The sequence below is a fragment of the Pelobates fuscus genome, chromosome 8, assembly GCF_036172605.1.
Source record: "Pelobates fuscus isolate aPelFus1 chromosome 8, aPelFus1.pri, whole genome shotgun sequence".
NCBI classification, from domain to species: Eukaryota; Metazoa; Chordata; class Amphibia; order Anura; family Pelobatidae; genus Pelobates; species Pelobates fuscus.
The window spans coordinates 167893583-167917336 of record NC_086324.1 but is presented as its reverse complement, the minus strand read 5'-3'; the positions used below and the strand labels follow the sequence as shown (position 1 = coordinate 167917336).

Sequence of the window (23754 nt, the reverse complement as noted above, 5' to 3'; positions counted from 1 at the left end):
AACCCTTATTTCTTCAAGTCTTGTCAGCCCACCCAGTGAAAACTCAAAAATGTAATGTGACTAACGTAACATTCTAACCATCTTACCATCTCAACTGCGAGGTCAATGTACATATCCATTTATTTGTCAGGTGGTTATTTTTGTCAATAATTATTTAAAGGAACAGAAGAGGACACATTCTTCAGCGAGCTGAAGTGTTTTATGTGTTTGGAATGTTCTTTTTAATATCATTTTATTAAATAAGTATGCATGTACTTTGATAACGTTTCTTCTCGTCCTCTTTTTCTTGCTTTTGCTTCCTTTCCTCTGCTTCCTTGATCATATTATTCAGCCTCGAGACCTTGTTTGACCATTCTTGTTGGGGGTCTCTCCCCAATTTTAGATCGATTGCTTGATCTGCTTCCTCCAAACAGATTTCCAGAAATTTCAGGATGTTTGTGTCTATCTCTGGGTTGCGTTGGTTGTTCGTAGTGGTGTAATTCTCGATACGAACTACGTGGTTTGCTCCAAGTTGCCTAAACTTGTATTCTAGTTCTTTGGTATTAATTTGTTTGCATTTAGTGAGAACAATAATGGGAAAGAGATCTGTCGGAAAATATACATTAAAAATATATATATTAATATTATTTTTTAGAAAAGCAGACATTTTTACAAATTGGGCTATTTTGGCCTAAAATATTAGCTAGATTAATCTTGAGGTAGGTGTAGCTGTTATACACTTCACTGATGAAATTGACGGGAAATATTTAGAAAAGGTTTCTTCAGGGCCGATCATGGGTGGGTGCACAGGGTGCACCACGCCCAGGCGCCAGGCGGTGAGGGGCGCCGCGCGGAGCAGGCTGATGGCTTGTCACAGGGAGCCCAGCAGATGGTCAGCTGGCCACCTAAGGGCGCCCCTGGAGCAGCGCTTATTTAGCAATGCAGAGTAGGCACCTGCTTATCCCAGAGGGCAGGTACCTACTCTGCAGTAATATACCGGACCGGAGTGAGGATGGAGTCAGGTGGCGAGGGAGCGCTGTCTGAGCTGATGATCTTCCTGCTCCCTCGCGCTGCCTCAGTGGTGATGCCGGGAGCCGCAATATGGCGTAATTCCGGCTCCGCATCACTAAACAGTGCAAGCATAGAGAGAGGAGCAGGAAGAGCATCGAAGTCACTGGACCCCAGGACCACTAAAGGTAGGAACAACAAGCAATACAATGAATTTGTGAGTTTGTGCAAAACTGTGTAAGTGTGTATGTGTCTGAAAGTAAGTGTGTGTGTGTCAATAAGGGTGACTATCAGTAAGTGTGTGAGGCTGTCAGTGTGACTGTTTATGTGTCTGTCAGACACATACAATCACACACACTTACTGACAGACACACAAACACTGACAGACACACTCGCTGACACACACACAAACACTGACAGACACACATTTAATGACAGACACACTTATTGATAGACATATACACTCACACACACACTTACTATCAATAAGTGTGTCTGTCAGTGTTTGTGTGTGTGTCAACGAGTGTGTCTGTCAGTGAGTGAGTGTGTGTGTCTGTCAGTAAGTGTGTCTGTCAGTCAGTACGTGTGTGTGTGATTGTATGTGTCTGTCAATAAGTGTGTCTGTCATTGAGTGTGTGTCTGTCAGTGTTTGTTTGTGCGTCTGTCAGTGTTTGCATGTGTGTCTGCCAGTGTTTGTGTATCATTGAGAGTGAGTGCCATTTTGTCTGTCAGCAGAGCCAGCCTTTGCCGTGTGCAAGCTATGTGGTCATACAGGACGCCATGACAAAAAAGGCACCTGGCGGCGGCCAACACAGCTTGCAAGTTGGGGACACCAGCATTAGGTGCAGTCAGATCATATCCTCTCCGTCTGAGTCAGAGTGCAGGTTTGAGGATTCTCAACCTGCACTCTGACTCAACATTCAATGCCGAATCTGCGAAGGAGTGGGTATTATGATCAGAAACAACAGGACGTGCGCTTCCTGCTATTCACCACCAGACTGCCAGAGAACGGATATAGGATACCACTGGACCACCAGGGTCATTTGAGGGGTATATGTCACCAAGCAGTAGAATGGGGGGGGGGGGGAGGGGACGCTGCAGGGAAGAGTGTCACAGCTTGGAACAAGGTAGGACTCAGGAGAGTGAGTGGCTGCTTTAGAATGCAGCCTTGAAAACCTCCCAACCCTAGAAATCCCCCAGTATGTGGCTAGGTAGGAGCTGCTGAGTGTAGATGATCTTACACCAGCAATGCTCTGCTGAGTAACTACCTACCCTGTCACATAACCACACATGAACACCAATTCAAATAATCTACCAACCAATGTGCTATGCATAAGCAGTCTGTGTGTGTGACTCTGTACCTGCAATTGTGTACCTACGTATGTATGTGATTGTGTGTGTAATTTAATGTCTAAGTATGTGACTGAGTGTGTTGTGTGTCTATGTATGGGACTTTGTGTGTCTTTTAATGTATGTGCCTCTGTGTTTTTTTTTATGAATGTTTGTAACTGTATTAATGTGTGTATGTCTGTGACTGTGTTTTTGTGTGTCTGTGTCCATGATGATGTGTGTCTGTGATGATTGGGATGGTGTGTGTTAATTCATGTCTGACACGGTTATTCACTAAAATAATTTTCCAGTTTGAGTATTTTGTCTTTGAATTCCTGACAATTTTCACTTTTGTAAATAACCTGGTATGTATGTAAGAGTGTGTGTCTATGTATGTATGTGAATGTGCGCATGTCTATGTATTTATGAGATATGATCTGTGGATTTATATGTAAGTGTATTAATTTGTGCATGGGGTGCATACATCACTGCACCTATACAGCAAACTGAAATAAGGAAAACTATTTTACATAGAAGCTTTGCATTCAAAAATAATTTATACAAATTAGTTTATAGAGATAGTAGTTTAAGAGTTCATCACCAAGTCTAGAGCCACTGGTGCACAGAGGGGAAGTAGGAAGGAATACCTGCCTCCCCAACACTAGGAACCCTGGCCTCCTCTCCTCCTCCTGGTGCTCATGACAGCAAGGACTGTGTGCAGTGGCGTACATACCGGGGTCGCAAGGGTCGCGGCTGCGACCGGGCCCGGCCCACCAGGGGGCCCGGCCGCCCTGCGACCCAGGTATGTATGTTACTGGGCCAGCCTCTTCTCCTGGGGAGCCCAGGAGCCGGCCACCTCAGGGCCCCCGAGGCTGGCCCTGCTGTCACCCGGCTGAACGGATGCGCGAGGGAGCACTGTCCCCTGAGTGCTTCCTCTTCAGCTCCCTCGCGCACCGCACTGATACCGGAGCCGGAAAATGACGTCATCTTCCGGCTCCGGCATCAGTACGCGGCGCGCGAGGGAGCTGAAGAGGAAGCACCCAGGAGACAGTGCTCCCTCGCGCACCCGCAGGACCAGCCAGCCGGGTGACAGCAGGGCCAGCAACACCACTGGACCCCAGGGAATCCCCTCAGCTCTCCCACAGGTAAGGAGGCTGTGGGGATTAAAAAAAAATGTGTTAGTGTGTGTGAGTGTATGTTAGTGTGTGTTTGTGAGTGTGAGTTAGAGTGTGAGTGTGTGTTAGAGTGTGTGTGAGTGTGTGTTAGTGAGTGTGTTAGTGTGTGTGAGTGTATGTTAGTGTGTGTTTGTGAGTGTGAGTGTATGTTAGTGTGTGTGAGTGTGTGTTAGTATGTGTGTGAGTGTATGTTAGTGTGTGTTTGTGAGTGTGAGTGTATGTTAGTGTGTGTGAGTGTGTGTGAGTGTGTGTTTTAGTGTTAGAGTGTGTGTGTTAGTGTGTGTGTTTGTTAGTGTGTGTGTGTTAGTCTTAGAGTGTGTGTGTGTGAGTGTATATTAATGTGGGAGTGTGTTAAGTGTGTGTGTGAGTGTGTGTTAGTGAGTGTGTGTGTTAGAGTGTGTGTTAGTCTGTGTGTCTGTTACTGAGTATGTTTGTGTGCATCTGTTAGTGAGTGTGTATGTATGTCTGTCACTGAGTATGTGTCTGTCAGTAAATGTGTGCATCTGTTTATGAGAGTGTGTGTGTGTGTCTTAAGCACTTACCTTTCTCCAGGGCCGGACTCCCTTGGCGCTGGGAATCGCTCCGCCCAGATCCGCCTCTCAGCTCCGAATGCGCATGCGTGGCAAGAGCCACGCGCGCATTCAAACCGCCCATAGGAAAACATTACTCAATGCTTTCCTATGGACGTTCAGCGTCTTCTCACTGTGATTTTCACAGTGAGAATCGCAGAAAATCCTCTAGCGGCTGTCATTGAGACAGCCACTAGAGGCTGGATTAACCCTCAGTGAAACATAGCAGTTTCTCTGAAACTGCTATGTTTTCAGCTGCAGGGTTAAAACTAGAGACCTGGCACCCAGACCACTTCATTGAGCTGATGTGATCTGGGTGTCTGTAGTGGTCCTTTAAGTGTATGTGTTTATGCATGCACTGGCGTACATACCGCGGTCGCACAGGTCGCAGCCCTGCGACCCGGTGCCCGCCGCCATGTGTTGTGGCCCCAGCCCGCGCAGAGTAAGCGCGCGCGCAGGGGGGCCCACGGATCAGTTTTCGCACCGGGGCCCCATGGGTTATGTGTACGCCACTGACTGTGTGTATGTGACTGTTGTTACTTATATTGTGTAAGTGTGTGTGTGTGTGTCCAATGCAGTGTCCATATGGCTGTGTGCATGTGTGTAATGTATTGTGTGTTACTGTCTAGGTATGCATGAGGCTGCGTGTGTGTGTGTGTAATTGTGTGATTATGTATGTTGTGGACTTCCTTGTTTTGTGTATCATGTATATCTGAAGATGTGGTCACCTCCTTAGTTTGGAAAACCACATTTATTTATTTATTTTTTGGTCAATCTTTATTTTAAGTTTTCAAGAACAAATAAGACATAAAGAAAGGTTCAAGGTATTCGTTATACACAAACATAGAAAACATAGTTAAGGATACACTCTTTTCTCTCGTTATGGTCTATTACAGTATAAGGTACAATTTTGTGGGGTAACCCCCTCTGCTACTTTATCGTCCTTATTTTTAATGGTGTAAAACCTTAATTCACATGGTAAATATATATCACGGGCATAACAGCATAACCGTGTGAGCAAATCGTAATGTCAAGTGTTAATGTCAGCTTGGAACCATGGATTATAGCATTGGCTGCTCCCTATGTTACCCAATCCTTTGTTTTCCCATCCGTCATCCCTGAACTGCTCTCTCCGGTCCTCCGTCAATTTCAATTTCCTGTGTCAGATAGGGAAAGTTGCAAGACCACAGCTGATGTAACATTATTGTAATACATGCTGAATGAGCAGGTGTATATGTGTAGCGGGCATCAGTCAGCAGTGTGGGGAGGGGAAATGGAGCTTGCCGGCCGGGTGTCTTGGTGTTTGGATGCCAGAGCATCTTTTGCTATTATAGTTCCTGCCCTGCCATGCAATATAGCTAGTTTCTCTGTGGCACGTCTATTGAGTGGTCAGCAGGGGCTTGTGTTCATACTTTGGGTAGTCTATCACCTCTCTCCGTCAGTGACTTTGGTGATCTAGGGACTACCGGGCCCTCAGCTAGCCCCCAATGTATCATTAGTGCGTGTATTCCGTTCGGTTTCCCCGTCATCTTTCCCCCCCTCGTTGCCATTGGCATGGACTGCAGGGCCTGAGCTTGCTAACCGTCTGTGGGATGCGTCTGGCTGGGCGGATTGGGTAGTTGGTAGTGGTCAGCAGTCGGTCTGTCACATATGAGGGTCTAGGGTCCCATATGCCTCTCTGCAAGAGCCAGTGGCCATCATGTCTCGTTTACGATTAGCCTCGAGTCCTTGTTGCCCTCTACCCTGTGGTCTTCCCGGGTCATGGTATGTGTCCATGATGTGGAGCTTAATTGTAGAGCCTGGGTGCGGCTTTTCCCTAGCTTTTGCATGGTGCCAAATGGGAGGCGAAAGCCTCGACTTCGTATGCCTTAATCCTGTACGTAGCTCCTGAGAGCAGTATGTTCAGAGAGTGTGAGGGAGGGAGGGGATGGGGAGTGCAGGATGGGTGGGTGGGTGGAGGTGAGACAGGGAGGGAGATAAGGAGGGAGGGGGAGGCACATTCGCCATCAAGGTCGCAGCCTCCCGCACGCCCCCCCAGTGTCCAGACGGGCACATCCCCGGAGTCCGAAGAGGCCCCTCAAGGTTCGACCCTCTGGAGCATTCCCCTTTTCGGGCTCGCGTCCGGTGTCAAACCACATTTATTTGTTTGTGTTTTGCCTTTTATAATATTCAAAAGAAATGGAATTCTAGGATTATTGTAGCCCATGGAGCAGCGTAGCTAAGGGGAGTGGGCCTTGACATTGCCAGGCATCTAAGGGTCAGTGGTTAGGGATTGGTCTAAGGAAATGGAGTGGGGTGGAGTTATAAGGGGAGTTTAAGTAGTAGCCATTTTAGATCTAAGGATCACTTTAATCTAAGTTGCACTTACCTGTTGTTGTCCCACCCACCCTCCCTTTGCTTTAAGGTGTTTCCCGTTTGGTCACGGCGGCGGGGGATGGAGAGTAAAGTTGTGGGGAGAAAAGAGTGAGATGGGGAAAAAGTTTGGAGTTCAAGGCTGATAGGTAGGCCTTTGGACTGGTTTGGTAGGTTCGAGCTCGTAGGTAGCTCCGAACCGGGGTGTGTAGGGGTGTCTCAGTATGCCCCTACACTTGTGGTGCCCTTTGGTGGCAATGGATGGTGCCCTTTAGTGGCAATGGTCATGTTTCAATGTTAAGTTAAATGTTACAATGTTTGGGTATTATGTTATGTGGGGGTGGGTCATTGTCAAGTGGTTACATTTTAAACTGCTGGATCGTAATTGTGCAGGCCAACGTTGGCCTGCTGTTGACAATGACCTTTATAATTTATGTTAACAATCAATAAAAGCTGTGATATAATTTTGCCAAAACCCTGGTGTCAGTGTTTTATTCAAATGGGTATTGTTGTGGTTTTTTGCATATGCCGACAAGGCGACTGTGCACATGTCAAGTGCAGTCCCTTTTATTCGACATTGATGTGTTCAGTTAGAGATTATGGTTATGTCTATATGTATATGTGATTGCATGTCTAGGCATCTATGCATGTGACTGTATTTATGTGGGGGCAAAACATGGTTTAAAGGGGATTAAGAAACACACAAAAAGTAACAGTGGGTTAAGAGACAAGACTGTAAAAGGAAATAGGAGACACACAAGGTGGAATGATGGGATTGGGAGAAAAATGAGATTAGGAGAGATATTAAAGGATCACTATAGGGTCAGGAATATAAACATGTATTCCTGATCCTATAGTGTTAAAACCACCATCTAGCCCCCCTAGGCCCCTCATGCCTCCATAAATATAGTAAAAATCTTACTGTATTCAAGCCAGAAGTTGTAAAAAAATAAGCAGTCTGCTGACATCATCAGAAGTGGTAGCCTGAGCCAATCACAGTGCTTCCCCATAGGATTGGCTGAGACTGACAAAGAGGCAGATCAGGGGCAGAGCCAGCATGATTCAAACACAGCACTGGCCAATCAGCATCTCCTCATAGAGATGAATTGAATCAATGAATCTCTATGAGGAAAGTTCAGTGTCTGCATGCAGAGGGAGGAGACACGGAATGTTTGGATGCATTTTAGGCAGCCGTGGCCCAGGAAGGATCTCTAGCAGCCATCTGAGGAGTGGCCAGTGAAGTTATCACTAGGCTGTAATGTAAACACTGCATTTTCTCTGAAAAGTGTTTACAGCAAAAAGCCTGAAGGTGGAAAAAACATATCAAATTCATTTATTTTCTGATGAGCTATATTGTCCAAGATATATTGCTTTGGCTTAGATGTTGAAATACCTTTAGGTAGGGCAGTGGCGTACTAAGGGGGGGGCGGCCCGCCCCGGGTGCCACTGACTAGGGGGGTGCCATGACGTCCAGTGTCATGTGTCACCCCCCATCATTACGAGCACCTTTGCGGCCCGGCGGGACTTACTTGAAGGAGAAGGAGTGTTGCGGGCCGCGGCGTCGCGCACCGTGATGACGTCGTGCGCAGCGCCGTCAGCCCGCCTTCACGGATATCCAGCTGAAGGTTCCAATATCCGGGCGGTGAGGCACCCAGTCGGTCAAGGCATCATCAAAATGTGAGTATATTAATTAAGGGGGCTGTATTAAGGGGGGTGAGGATTAATTAAGGGGGTGGATTAAGGGGGGTGTGGATTAATTAAGGGGGTGTATTAATTAAGGGGGGAGTGAGGATTAATTAAGGGGGTGGATTAAGGGGGGTGTGGATTAATTAAGGGGGTGGATTAATTAAGGGGGGAGTGAGGATTAATTAAGGGGGTGTATTAAGGGGGGGTGGATTAATTAAGGGGGTGTATTAATTAAGGGGGGAGTGTGGGTTAATTAAGGGGGTGTATTAAGGGGGGTGTGGATTAATTAAGGGGGTGTATTAAGGGGGAGTGAGGATTAATTAAGGGGGTGTATTAAGGGGGGTGAGGATTAATTAAGGGGGTGTATTAATTAAGGGGGAGTGAGGATTAATTAAGGGGGTGTATTAATTAAGGGGGGTGTGGATTAATTAAGGGGCTGTATTAATTAAGGGGGGAGTGAGGATTAATTAAGGGGGGTGAGGATTGATCAAGGGGGGTGTATTAATTAAGGGGGTGTATTAATTAATGGGGGTGAGTATTAATTAAGGGGGTGTATTAAGAAGGGTGTGGATTAATTAAGGGGGCTGTATTAATTAAGGGGGAGTGATGATTAATTAAGGGTGTGTGAGGATTAATTAAGGGGGGTGTGGATTAATTAAGGCGGCTGTATTAATTAAGGGGGGAGTGAGGATTAATTAAGGGGGGTGTATTAATTAAGGGGGAGTGAGGATTAATTAAGGGGTTGTATTAATTAAGGGGGTGTATTAATTAAGGGGGAGTGAGGATTAATTAAGGGGGAGTGAGGATTAATTAAGGGGTTGTATTAATTAAGGGGGTGTATTAATTAAGGGGGAGTGAGGATTAATTAAGGGGGTGTATTAATTTAGGGGGGTGTATTAATTAAGGGGGAGTGAGGATTAATTAAAGGGGGTGAGGATTAATTAGGGGGGTGTATTAATTAAGGGGGGTGTATTAATTATGGAGGAGTGAGGATTAATTAAGGTGGGTGTATTAATTAAGGGGGTAGTGAGGATTAATTAAGGGGGTAGTGAGGATTAATTAAGGGGGGTGTATTAATAAGGGGGGTGTATTAATTAAGGGGGAGTGAGGATTAATTAAGGGGGTGTATTAATTAAGGGGTGTGTGGATTAATTAAGGGGGGTGTATTAATTAAGGGGGGTGGATTAATTAAGGGGGTGGATTAATTAAGGGGGAGTGAGGATTAATTAAGGGGGTGGATTAATTAAGGGGTGTGTGGATTAATTAAGGGGTGTGTATTGATTAAGGGGGTGTGTATTAATTAAGGGGGTGTATTAATTAAGGGGGGTGTGGATTAATTAAGGGGGTGTATTAATTAAGGGGGGTGTGGATTAATGAAGGGGGTGTATTAATTAAGGGGGAGTGAGGATTAATTAAGGGGGGTATATTTATTAAGGGGGCTGTGGATTAATTAAGGGGAGGTGTGGATTAATTAAGGGGGGTGTAATAATTAAGGGGGAGTGAGGATTAATGGGGTGTATTAATTAAGGGGGGGTGGATTAATTAAGGGGGGTGAGGATTAATTAAAGGGGTGTATTAATTAAGGGGGTGTATTAATTAAGGGGGTGTATTAATTAAGGCGGAGTGAGGATTAATTAAGGGGTGTGTGGATTAATTGAGGGGGGTGTATTAATTAAGGGGTGTGTGGATTAATTAATGGGGGTGTATTAATTAAGGGGGGTGTATTAATTAAGGGGGGAGTGAGGATTAATTAAAGGGGGCTGTGGATTAAAGAATTAAAGGGGGAGGTTTAAATAATGGGGGTGCAGGTTTTTTTGATTAAGGGGGTTGCAGTATTCTATTTATTAAGGGAGGATGTGCACTGCAGATTTTTGTTTTTTGTTAAGGGGGTGTGCATGGTTTTTATAAGGGGGGTGTGCAGGTTTTTTGTTATTAAGAGGGGTTGTGCACGTTTTTGTTTTTTATTAAGGGGGTGTGCAGGATTTTTATGTGTAGGGAGTGTATGAAATTTATGTGATCGGGGTGGGGGGGGGGGGGTGCCACACTCAGGGTCCGCCCCGGGTGCCAAATGCTCTAGGTACGCCCCTGAGGTAGGGCAAGGGCCAGGGAGCGGTGCTGTAAGGATTATTTGCACAGGGCGCCTAATGGCATAAGGCTGGCACTTTCTGTCAGTGTGTGTGTGTCTTCCAGTGAGCGTTTTTAAATCAGTGAGAGTGTGTATCAGTCATTGAGAGTGTGTGTCAATGTGTCTGTCTGAGTAGGTTTCTGTCAGTGTGTTTTAAATCAGTGAGTGTGTGTGTCTCTCAGTTAGAGTGTGTGATTGTCAGTAAGTGTGTGTCTAGATGGACAGGTGGAGTCGTTGTAAAGGGGAGGAATTAGTAAGATGACCACGCCCACCTGGGGACGACAAAAATTATTCTCCACCCAGGCGTCTGCGACCCTAGGATCGGCCCCCATTTTCTTCCAAACTCAACATGGTATCCTAGGTACATGGCACATGACGTGAGTGACATTTCATAATTCTAAGCATCTGTGCGCAACGCTAGGAGTTCTGGGATGCATCTCTGTCACTTAGGGGGCAACTTATGTAGATGCTATGTCTATCAATTACCCAGGAAGCTAAAAATAAAAAACATTCAAAAAGATGCAAAATAACTTTTTCACTGAACATATGGTGGCAACTTGACCAGCAAAAGCTACAGATTATATTTTCCAATATTTTTTATTAAATAACTATATTTTCTGCCTTTGGAAGTAACACCAAGTCATGTTCACTATGGTAGTTGCAATGAGTGCATGTTCACCTCAGCTTACTAAAGGCCTTCTAACCCTACCGATTTTGGCAGGGCAGTTCTGATTTCCGCCATCCTGACTTTGTTCCCTAGTGTCCAGCTTTTGGGGAAACTGTGCCTAGAAAGAGTAGCACAAGCACATTGTGGCAGAATCTACCACCAATTTTGTACATTTTGACCCCTTTCGTGTGTTTTTTCCCTTTTCCGTTCGGGAGTTGTTATATAAGAACGCTTTCCATTCGTCTCCCGAACGAGGACCACTCCTGTACACCATTAGAACGTTCACACCAGTAACTTAAGTGCGAAACCGCAAGGGAAGTAATGAATGAATGCTTCTCCTAGGTGCCCGCCATTTCGTATAACCCAACGCACGGTGATCGACAAAAGAATGGCAACCACCTTGTCTCCCAAACGTAGGCAGCGGCATTTGGTCGTCGAGTGCCTGGAACTCTTTTCGGCTAGGCACTCGTACGAACCCGGGTAAAGTTTGGACCACTGCCCATTCTACTTCCTGACCAGCTATGCGAACGACGTTTGCGAGATATGAACTACCGAACAGGGGGAGCATTCGTACCCTGAAACTAAGAGAATCCCTTGCATGGTGTCCGGTTGGTCAAAACTTTCCCCCATTGGCATTCCAGTTTTACCGAACTGATCTGAGTGATATTTGGATATGTTATACACTCAGATCGGGGCTATAACGTTTGTGGGGTTCCTAGTTATGGTGGGGCACTTTTGGGGTACTGTATATTTTGGATTGATTTTCTGTACCTGAGAGATAATTAAATTATATTTTTTTCTCATGCAATTATCTCTCAGGCAGAGAGGATCTTGGTATTGAAACCCCTGTGTTATTCTATTGGAGACCCTGTGTAGGGGTCTGTGCATAAAAGCCATGTGTGGCCAAAATAAAGTCAGTTGACTCCCAGAACTATGTTTCGTCTAGTTACTGGGGGAATGTATGTCTGCTTGTTTTAATAGTTCCAGAGTGGCTGAGTGAAGGAATTAGCGGAACTAAACATCCTGGTTACCTGTGGTCCGCTACACACATCATTAAATTAGAATAGTGTATTGAAACAGTGCTCCCTGCGTGGTCGGTCCTTGGTGGACCAGCGTGATTGATTGGAAGGTAGCTTGGCATGCATATTAGCCAGGCCGACCAGCGAGTTTTTTGGACAGACGTGCCCCTTTTCTGGGTGGTTCTTCCTTTTTGGGCGGCGCCAGTCAAGTGACTCCTGTTACTAGCGTACCCCTTTTTCCCCACGCACTAGCGTAATGTGAAGCAGGGTGCTGATGTTGGGGGAATGTCACAAGCAAGTTAACCACAAACATTCATGCCAGTAAGAGGAAACAAGAAGACAATACCAAATGTAGCATAATCATTTCTATACGAGACTTGCAACATGATAGAAGCATCTTAACGGAACACTTCAAGCACCATAGACACTGCAGTGCACTTTCACCTCTCCTTGAGGAGAAGTGAGCTCAGAAGATCCAAGGTAAGTTGTCAAATTGTTTGTCAAGCTGCAGTGGTTACCCACTGACTATAGACTCCTATGTTGGAGGTATGAAAACAGTGTTAGAGTGAAATGTAGTGATATGTTTGTTTCTTCATGGAAGCTGCTATGTTTCAATTATAGACAGGAATTCAAAGGACCCTCCATGATTCATTTATGAATGTCTTGTTACTCTGTAATGCTTCCTATACGTCTGGAGATTACTTTTCATGCCCTGCCCAACTGAAAGAAGAATTGATGTACATCCTGTAAAATTACTTGGCAAATCTAGACTCATCGACACAGAATTTAAAATATTATAATTCCAGCCATTTAATTTGTTTATTGTGTCTTTCACACACCATTCTACTGCAATCTCTGGATACCTGTCATGTTGTAGGCCTCTCTAATAAATGCCTCATATTGTTCAAATGTCTGTGGTGCACTGGGGTATTCAGCACTGTAAGAAAACAAATAAACAAAAAAAAAATATATAGGAGTTTAATACAAAAATCTTATTCAATATGCTCATACCTGTATATATGCTTATCTGTGTGCATATATCTGTAAACGTTGTGATTCAACCTTAACTAAAAAAATAACATTTTTAATCATGACTGTAATTTCTTTAGTAAATGCTACAGAAGACTTTACTGGGGCAAAGATTGCAGCAAGGTAAGAAGAAACATGGTTTAAGAACACTGCAATTAATTTGTGTTTCTTTTTGTGACACTATAATTTTATATATCTGTTATACTCTTTATATTCTGAACCCTCCTCCATTTCATTGTTGGTTTTGTCATTTCATTGTTTTTCAATCAATGAGAATTCAGAGACGCTGTACTCTTTTGTTGTGGCCAGTAAGTCTTTCAAAAGACATACTAATGTTAACCTCTTTCTTTAACCCTTTAAGGACACATGACATGTGTGACATGTCATGATTCCCTTTTATTCTAGAAGTTTGGTCCTTAAGGGGTTAAACTAAGTTATACTAGGAAAGAGTGATGTTATGCATGTCTTAACATTACTGGAAATCCTCCCCCCACTCATTTTTATTCTTTGATTCCCTTTCATTTAAAACTTTTTTTTTCAATTTTTCTCATTTTGAGATTATCACTATTTTTTATTGTTCTGTTTTCATTCCTATAAACAAAAACCAACACAAATGTACTAAAAAGAAAACCTGATAAATGTGAGTAAAACTGAACTGCACATTGACTATTACCTTTTGTAGAGAAGCTCAAATTAAGAAGGCCTTGATTTAGTAAACTTTGCAAATGATCCAATTCTGTTAGAAAGTCTTTCCAAATGATTTATCTCCAGAGGTTCCCTTAGACTTTCATGTCGATAAATTATTTAGAAAGTTTGTCTAACAGTATTGAATCATTATGAAAGCTTATTATTAAATTAACAGTACAAATTTAGTACTACATGAGTGGGTGTGTGGCCATAGGCGGGCTGTTCTTTTTTACAAATTTTAGGTGACTTACTAATAAAATTGTATTAAGGACACTGAGGCTCATATTATGCTCATCCCTTTCTTTATTCCTCAGCAGCAAAAAAGAATACTCTAATATTCACATGAAAAATTCAAACATGTATCCTTTTAAAGGGTTAACAACATAACATGATATCCCATAATGCTCCTTGACAATAAATCCCCATGTGACCCTAAACCACTCCTCTTTCTTTGCTGCTGCCTCCTCAGCTAAGTACAGTTCCATTTTTCTCCCTGTAATTTATTATGTTTTGGTTTTACTGTCTTTTTTGCTGGTTATATTGTGTACATGCATCCCCTCTCCTATTTCATTGTGAGCTTTGGCTCTCTCCTTATTCTTCTTTTTCCCCTCCTCCTCCCCCTGTTTCTTTCCCAGCCAACCTAACCTACTGTTCTCCCCTGCCGGGTTGTGTATTACCCGGCAGCCTGGGATGGTCAGCAGGCTCTGAGGCTTTCTCCATCCTTCAGGTACTGCTCTTGCGGCGGTCCCACACATCGCACATTGCTAACACGCATTTTGGCGGCCATATCGGGTGTGGCAAAACCAACCTTGCCACTGTGCACTGGAGGAGCCTGGTTGCTCGCCTGCTCCCTTTGGACTATGCCCTGCAGGTTAAAGCTTTTATTTTCCCTGCAGAAAGGCTTGTTCGTGCCTTTCTGCCGGGGTGTTTGGTAGATTCCAGCTACCGAACAAACTACCGTACGAGGGACCACCTAGGAGCTGGAGTGTGCCATCAATTGACCGCCCAGAAGCTGCGGTTAACCGCAGCTTAATTGATGAACGCTGGGTGGCCTTTGTTCGTTTTCCGAACACGTGGCAGCAGCCATTTTAACTCCCGAACGGCCAGCGGTGTTCAGCGCTCAAACTATGGAACTGAAAACGGACACTTTATTGCGCGAACACCGCTGAGCCGCCAGCCTCCTTACCTCGGCATTCGGTAGTGGAACCGACTGGCTGTTCATTCGGTAGTTTGACCGTATGAACAGCCTCACCCCAGATAGCCATGCCATGGAGCCTATTCGTGTAACGAAAGACTATGTGAAAGACTTTGGCTCCATGGCGATTGAACTATATGTATGTGATCTGAGTGCCATTCGGTGATATTCGCGCTCATCTAAGCTATCTGGGGATATGTTGCATGTATGTGTTTTGTGTACTAAATGTGTCACTGGGTAATTTTGTGTATTTTACTGTCTTTTTGTCTGCCATGTGGGCAATGGAGTTTTGCCTCTGTCCTTGGAGATAATTGGATTACTTCTCCAATTATCTCCAGGCCAGGGAGGAGGGATTGTGATGCATTGTGGGATTGTTTAAAGGTGTATGTCTGTGATTGGTCCGTGTCCTATATGTTTTCCCGTTTCCCCACACTAGGGGAGTGTCCACCAGGAGGGAAACCTGCATAAAAGCCGGGCAGTTAGCCCCAGTAAATGAGTTCCTGCTTGTCAGGGTACCTGAGGTCTCTACCTCCGAGAGAGGTAGAGATTTAGTCGTTCATCCATCCGGACGGCCTGTTTTCCCCCTTCCTCGCGGTCCATCCGGTCATGCAAAGCCGGCCGCGAGGGAGTGACTCCCTTTTATAGCATGACGCCCGGAAGTCGACGTCAGGACGTCAAACCGGAACGACCTGTCACTCAATTGGTTCAGGACCAATCAGGACTCGTCGGAGGTGTGTCTACTTATCTGAACAGGGCATTTAACAGTGCTTCTTTCGTTAGCTCATTGCCCTGTCGTGGTTCTAGCTTGTTCTAGTCACTCAGTGCTCGTGTTTTCTAGTTATCCCTTTTGGTTTTGACCCGGCTTGTTTGCTCTACTCTGCTTATCTCTGTTACCCTTGATTCGGCTTGTCTCTCGCTTACCTGTCTTCTGTTACCCTCGACCTCGGCTTGCCTTTGACCATTCTCTACTGTACTACTTACGTTAGTCCGGCCATTCTAAGGTCCGGTATACGTATCTGGCTACTGTTTGTACTCTGCGTGTTGGATCCCTGTCCCGATCCTGACATTACGACAGGGCCAATGGATCCTGCAAGTACAAACAGTCAGCTTGGTTCTCCTGATCCTAGGTTTGAAGCCATGGATCACAGAATGGATCAGATGGCGCTAGCGCTACAGGCGTTATTATCTCGTGCCAATAATCCACCAGAGGAGTTACGTACTATCCCTATCCTTCCTGTAAGTTCAGGCCTAGAGGTAGCCACTGTAGGTGCTTCTTCTCGCATTACCCCACCAGTACGTTATGGTGGTGCCCCTGAGAAGTGTCGTGGTTTTTTAAACCAAATTAGTATCCACTTTGAATTGCAACCTCGCTCCTATCCTACGGATAGGGCAAAGGTGGGATTTATTATCACCTTACTCATTGAGAAGGCTCTGAGATGGGCTCTGAGATGGGCCAACCCACTATGGGAGAACGATAACCCGTTAGTATACAATTATAACGCATTTGTAGCTGCTTTTAGAAGAACTTTTGACCCTCCAGGTAGAAAGGTTAATGCAGCCAGATTACTGCTACGCCTGAGACAGGAGAACCGAACACTTGTGGATTATGCACTAGAGTTCAGGTCTCTGGCGTCAGAAGTCAAGTGGAATGAGCAGGCGTATATGGATGTATTTTTGAATGGGCTATCAGATGTAATCCTTGACGAGGTTGCTACTAGAGAACTTCCTGAAAATTTAGAGGATTTAATTTCGTTCATTTCTCGTATAGATGAACGTTTAAGAGAGAGACAGAACACTCGAGAGAGGAACCGGAGACCTTCCTTTAAGTTAGCCCCCGCATTTCTAAGTCCTGACTCCACGGTCTCATTGCTTCCTGAACCTATGCAGATAGGCTATACCCGTCTCTCTGAGGAGGAGAGACAGTACAGGAGAAGGGAGGGGTTATGTATGTATTGTGGAGCCAGAGGTCATTTACTCTCGAACTGTCCTAACCGCCCGGGAAACGCTCGCACCTAAGTTTCTCTAGAGGACAGGCCTTGGGTGTTTCTATTTTGTCCTCTACTCCTAATTATAAAGATCACAGGCTTCTGCTACCAGTTTCCTTAACTTGGGAGAAGGAAGTAATAGAGGCTATGGCTTTGATAGATTCCGGAGCTGCTGAGAATTTTATCGACCAAGCCTTTGCCACTAAACACAATATCCCATCCCAGTTAAGGGAGACACCCTTGGCCGTTGAGGCTATAGATGGTAGACCATTACTGGACCCCGTTATCTTTCGTGAGACCATACCCATTAACTTAAATGTTGGGATCCTACACGTGGAAAATTTATCTCTTATGCTCATTTCGTCCCCTTCTGTTCCCATAGTTCTGGGGTATCCATGGTTGAAGAGACATAACCCTATTATCGATTGGGAATTAGGGGAGATACTCTCGTGGGGTCAGAGCTGCCAGGAGAGGTGTTTACGCAAGGTTTCTCCATTGGCTAATATTAACACACCAGGTAGTTCTACTCAGTCCACAGAGAAACAGATACCGTCCCTGTACCAAGACTTAAAGGCAGTATTCGACAAGAAGAATGCCGATTCATTACCTCCACACAGGTCATTTGATTGTAAAATTAAGCTTCTACCTGGTACTATGCCCCCGAGGGGTAATGTATATCCTTTATCTGTTCAGGAGAACTCTGTTCTAGAGGAATATATTCGGGAGAATTTAGAAAAAGGATTCATTAGGAGGTCTTTTTCTCCTGCCGGGGCTGGTTTTTTTTTTTCGTTAAAAAGAAGGATGGCACGCTGAGGCCTTGTATTGATTACCGAGGTTTGAATAAAATAACTATCAGAAATGCCTATCCTATTCCATTGATTACCGAGTTGTTTGATCGTCTTAAGGGCTCCAAAATCTTCACCAAATTAGATCTCAGAGGGGCATATAATTTGGTGAGAATCCAGCATGGACACGAGTGGTTGACGGCGTTCAATACTCGGTATGGCCACTACGAATACACAGTTATGCCATTTGGACTTTGCAATGCTCCTGCAGTATTTCAGGATTTGATTAATGAGGTACTTAGGGAGTTTCAACATGATTGTGTTATTGTCTACCTGGACGACATACTGATACACTCTAGGGAGATTGAGACTCACCATAGACAAGTCAGAAAGGTACTACACAAACTTCTGCAACACGGTCTATACTGTAAATTGGAGAAATGCAGCTTTGACCAGTCTCAGATAGACTTTCTTGGTTACGTGATTTCTGGGGAAGGCTTTAAGATGGATCCTGACAAACTCCAATCTATTTTAGATTGGCCGTTGCCTAAAGGACTCAAGGCTATTCAGAGGTTTATTGGGTTTTCCAACTATTATAGGCGCATCATTAAGGGATACTCTTCTATCATTTCGCCTATTACCAATATGACCAAACAAGGGGCTGATACTAAGACCTGGTCTACGGAGGCTCTTGTTGCTTTCAAGACTCTCAAAGAACTTTTTGCTTCTGCTCCCATTCTAGTCCATCCTGATACGACTCTGCCGTTCTTACTCGAGGTCGATGCCTCTGAGACGGGAGTTGGCGCTGTTCTGTCTCAAAGGTTAGGGGTGGACAAACCGTTACACCCTTGTGGGTTCTTCTCTAAGAAATTATCTGGTCCTGAAAGCAGATATGACATCGGTGATAGGGAACTGTTAGCGGTCATTAAGGCTTTAAAGGAGTGGAGACATTTACTAGAAGGGACATTACACCCTGTTACTATTTTAACGGATCATAAGAACTTGTCTTACATTGGGGAGGCTAAGCGCCTGTCCGCCAGGCAAGCTCGTTGGTCCTTGTTCCTCACTCACTTTAATTATGTACTTACTTATAGACCTGGTTCTAAGAACTCTAAAGCTGATGCTTTGTCTCGTCAATATGAACCGTTCACTATAACTGAGCCAGTCCTTTCCTCGATAGTTCCTAAGGGTAACATCATCGCTAACACGAGTCTCAGGATTCACTCTCCGTTGCTTGCTGAGATCATGAAATTACAGCATCTTGCGCCCAAACAGACTCCTGGGGATCGACACTTCGTTCCCGGCACTCTCCAACTAGAAGTGTTACGCTGTTTCCACAACAGCAAGGTGGCTGGGCATCCTGGCATTCGCAAGACGTATGTTTTGATCTCTAAAGATTTCTGGTGGCCTGATCTACGGAAAGATATTAAAGAATTCATCGGGGCGTGTGAGGTTTGTACCAAGACTAAGCAACCTCATTCGCTCCCATGCGGATTTCTGCACCCTTTAGAGGTTCCTGAAAAGCCATGGTCCTGTTTAGCTATGGACTTCATTGTTGATTTGCCTATCTCTAAAAAGCAGACTGTTATCCTCACTGTGGTGGACAGATTTACTAAGATGGCTCACTTCATTCCCTTACCTAAACTCCCATCTTCGCCCGAATTAGCAGAGATATTCGCTAGGGAGATCTTCCGTTTACATGGGATACCTTCCCAAATTGTATCTGACAGAGGTTCCCAATTTGTTTCCCGTTTTTGGAAATCCTTCTGCTCTCAACTAGGCATCAAATTGAATTTCTCTTCTGCCTACCATCCTCAGTCCAATGGAGCTGCTGAACGCACCAACCAAAAGGTTGAACAATATTTACGTTGTTTCGTTTCTGAACACCAGGACGATTGGGTCGGTCTGATTCCTTGGGCGGAGTTTGCACACAACAATCTCGTTTGTGATTCTACGCATTCTAGCCCCTTCTTCATGAATTATGGCTTTCATCCTTCCATTCTGCCTTCGTAGGCTTCTTCCCAAGGGGTACCGTCGGTTGATGTTCATGTTGCCAATTTAAGGAAGTTGTGGGACCAGACTCAACAAATTCTTCTGCACAATTCTATGCTGGTTAAAAAACACGCTGACAAACGTAGAAGGGCAGCACCGGTGTTTGTTCCAGGTGATAGAGTATGGTTAAGTACTAGAAACATTCGGTTAAAAGTGCCTTCCATGAAGTTCGCTCCTCGGTATATTGGACCTTACAGGGTGTTGACTCAAATTAACCCAGTTGCGTATCGTCTAGCTTTGCCTACTACCTTACGTATTCCTAACTCGTTTCATGTTTCGTTGCTGAAACCACTAGTATGTAACAGATTCTCCTCCACGATCGCCCCTCCTCGCTCTGTTCAGGTGGAGGGTCAGGAGTATGAGGTCAATTCCATCGTCGATTCTTGAATCTCCCGGGGGAAAGTACAATATCTGGTCGATTGGAGAGGATATGGTCCTGAGGAGAGAAGTTGGGTACCTCAGGAGGATGTTCATGCTCCCCGTCTCCGCAGGGCATTTCACTCTCGCTTCCCTTCTCGTCCTGGTTCCTTCCGCCCGGTGGGCGTATCTGAGAGGGGGGTACTGTCAGGGTACCTGAGGTCTCTACCTCCGAGAGAGGTAGAGATTTAGTCGTTCATCCATCCGGACGGCCTGTTTTCCCCCTTCCTCGCGGTCCATCCGGTCATGCAAAGCCGGCCGCGAGGGAGTGACTCCCTTTTATAGCATGACGCCCGGAAGTCGACGTCAGGACGTCAAACCGGAACGACCTGTCACTCAATTGGTTCAGGACCAATCAGGACTCGTCGGAGGTGTGTCTACTTATCTGAACAGGGCATTTAACAGTGCTTCTTTCGTTAGCTCATTGCCCTGTCGTGGTTCTAGCTTGTTCTAGTCACTCAGTGCTCGTGTTTTCTAGTTATCCCTTTTGGTTTTGACCCGGCTTGTTTGCTCTACTCTGCTTATCTCTGTTACCCTTGATTCGGCTTGTCTCTCGCTTACCTGTCTTCTGTTACCCTCGACCTCGGCTTGCCTTTGACCATTCTCTACTGTACTACTTACGTTAGTCCGGCCATTCTAAGGTCCGGTATACGTATCTGGCTACTGTTTGTACTCTGCGTGTTGGATCCCTGTCCCGATCCTGACACTGCTTAACCCTCAAAGTGAAGTGTCGTCTCATTCTTGGGGGGGATTTGATTGTATGCCGATTGCCAGGAGTGTAAGCTGTTCTTATGGCTTTTCCTGTTCGGCTGCTTCCAGTGTTCGTGTGTCTCTTGTTCGGGAGTTGGTGAATTCGTGTAGTTTGCAGTTCGGGAGATTGGTGATTGCAGTAGCTGCTGGTCTATCTGGAAGGGGATTATCGCCTAAACGTTTTTTAACCTCTGGTGAGTGAAACGGTCCGTTACATCGGGGTTGGTGGATTTTGCCGCGGTTTTCGTTCCTGGGCATTTTCACTGTGTCTGGAGGCGGGAGTGTGCCGATTGGTCGGTCAAGTAGCTAGGCAATACACCAGTGCTCCCCAGCAGCCATTGCTGAGGGAAGCCATGGTGAGATTGCCTTTTTCACATTGCCAGTTATTGCTTTATGTGGTTTCAAATCATATTGGTGCCTTATATCCCTGATAGTCCAGTGCTGTTGCTTTGGGCTGCAGTAATTGTCAAGTTATCCCTTTTTGTCTCTCTTTTGTCAGTGTACTGTTAATAATTCCTTATTATCTGTATCATGCAGTCACAAAGGGAATTGGAAGCTACCGCTACTGGTTCTTCCATTGGTGCCACTAGACACCTTACTGCCCAAGGTGGGCCCAGATCGCCTAACCAAACCGGTTTGAAGGAGGCGTCACAGGAGCAATTGTACTCACAAGAGCTTCATTCACTCCTGGACGCTACTATGGCTAAGTCAGTGATGCAAGCCATTTATTTCGCTATGAAGGCAATATCCGACACTCTGTCCCACTCTATCATCCATGCCCTTATGTCCACCCAGCAGACGCCTGCCCACATTTCTACTAAACCCACAGAGGGTAAACCAGTGGCTATCAGTGGGCGCAAAGCCGTCAAGAAATCTCGTCACCTGGACGAGGTTGCCTCCAAAAATGTACAGTCGGACAGGGAACGTCCTGTCAAAGATTATGTGGTTGCACCACAACAAAGAGCCACCCACCAGGCAAAATTGGTGAGGAATTGGAAGTGGGCAAAAGCCCTAATTTAATCATCAAAATCTGAGTTGGGCTAAGAGGAGGTACTGAGCGAGTCTGATGATGAGGACTCTTACAATTTAGGAATGTTCTTTCATGGTTTGTTTTCTGTGGCTGGGACCAACATTAAAGTTGGTGTGGATGATTCCACCCTCCTTGACCCTCAGGGCGAACCACTATTTGATCCGGAGACCCTGCAGCATCCGAGATCGTCTGAGTGGTATCCATTGGAGCTTGTGGCGAAATATATCGCTGCGCGTATCAGGAAGCCACTTGACAAAGTGGCATGGAGCAAACTTTGCCCACGCCCCACGATCCCTGATTTGACATGTGTCACCCCAGATGTAGATCCAAAAATCGCCCAATTTCTTGGCAAAATGGGGGTGGAAGGCCAAGAAAGGCCTTGATTTTTCATTATGTAACTGACAGGATAAGATACTGGATATCCTTGGACCCATTACAAAAATATTCGACGTGGTCGAAATGGCCTTGCCGGATGGTACTCCTGCAGACATACTGGCCATCAGGGGATGGATCCGATGATCTGTATGCTTACTTGGCAATGCCAATATGGCTCTAGCCACCGAGAGATGCAAGGCTATCCTTATAAAAACCGAGCCCAAATTGGTTAATTTGGCTATATATGTGCCTGGGCCACAGGCAAAAGGCCTCCTTTTTGGAGACAACTTTGTGAAAGAACTGGGCACTTATGTTAGAACATTTACTGCACTTGACAAGGCACAAGCCAATAAAAAAGGGTATTCTCTCAAAGAGTTTTTGGCGGGGCCATCAGATAGCGAGGCCGTCTGCCCAGCTGTTCCTCCGGGTTCTCGTACCGGGGTTCTAGATGCTCCTGAACCCAAGTCCACCTCATCGTTCTTCCCGGTTCATGGCAGGCCTTGGCAGTCTTGTGGAACCAGAGGTTTTTCCTATGGCAGACACCCTTATGGTAAGTTCTCTTCCGTCCCATCTTTCTTCTACAGGGATTGCAGAATTACCGTATATACTCGAGTATAAGCCGAGTTTTTCAGCCCATTTTTTGGGCTGAAAAACCCCAACTCGGCTTATACTCGAGTCAGAGTCTGTATTATGGCAATTTGCATTGCCATAATACAGACTGGGGGGAGAGGGGGGCTGGCAGAGCTGTACTTACCTTTCCTGCAGCTCCTGTCAGCTCTCTCCTCCTCCGCGCCGTCCGTTCAGCACCTCGGTCAGCTCCCAGTGTAAGTCTCGCGAGAGCCGCGGCTCTCGCGAGACTTACACTGGGAGCTGACAGAGGGAGCTGCACAGACCGCGCGGAGGAGGAGAGAGCTGACAGGAGCTGCAGGAAAGGTAAGTACAGCTCTGCCAGCCCCCCTCTCCCCCCCACTGAACTACCAATGCTGGACCACCAGGGAAGGAGAGCCCCCCTCCCTGCCATATATCAAGCAGGGAGGGGGGACGAAAAAAAAATATATAAATAAAATAAGAAATAAAATAATAAAAAAAAAATAATAATAAAAAAAAAAGGGGTATAAGGACCACTATGGGAGGGGGGGGGTATAAGGACCACTATGGGAGGGAGGGGGTGGGTTAAGGACCACTATGGGAGGGAGGGGGGTATAAGGACCGCTATGGGAGGGAGGGGGGGTATAAGGACCACTATGGGAGGGAGGGGGGGGGGTAAGGACCACTATGGGAGGGAGGGGGGGGGGGTAAGGACCACTATGGGAGGGAGGGGGGGGGATAAGGACCACTATGGGAGGGAGGGGGGGATAAGGACCACTATGGGAGGGAGGGGGGTATAAGGACCACTATGGGAGGGAGGGGGTGGGTTAAGGACCACTATGGGAGGGAGGGGGGTATAAGGACGGCTATGGGAGGGAGGGGGGGTATAAGGACCACTATGGGAGGGGGGGGGTAAGGACCACTATGGGAGGGAGGGGGGGGGGGTAAGGAC

General features: G+C 45.8%; 1 protein-coding gene across 1 annotated transcript in view; it reads right to left on the bottom strand.

Annotated features, from left to right (window-relative positions):
* Positions 1–235: 235 nt before the first annotated feature.
* Positions 236–23754, bottom strand: part of LOC134571352 (uncharacterized) — a 43540-nt gene continuing 20021 nt past the window's right edge. Inside the window, exons 4-5 of the mRNA XM_063429553.1 lie at positions 12773–12846; positions 236–585 (exon numbers count right to left, since the gene is read on the bottom strand). Coding sequence (XP_063285623.1) covers positions 236–585; positions 12773–12846 — 424 coding nt within the window. The remainder of the gene's footprint in view (positions 586–12772; positions 12847–23754) is intronic.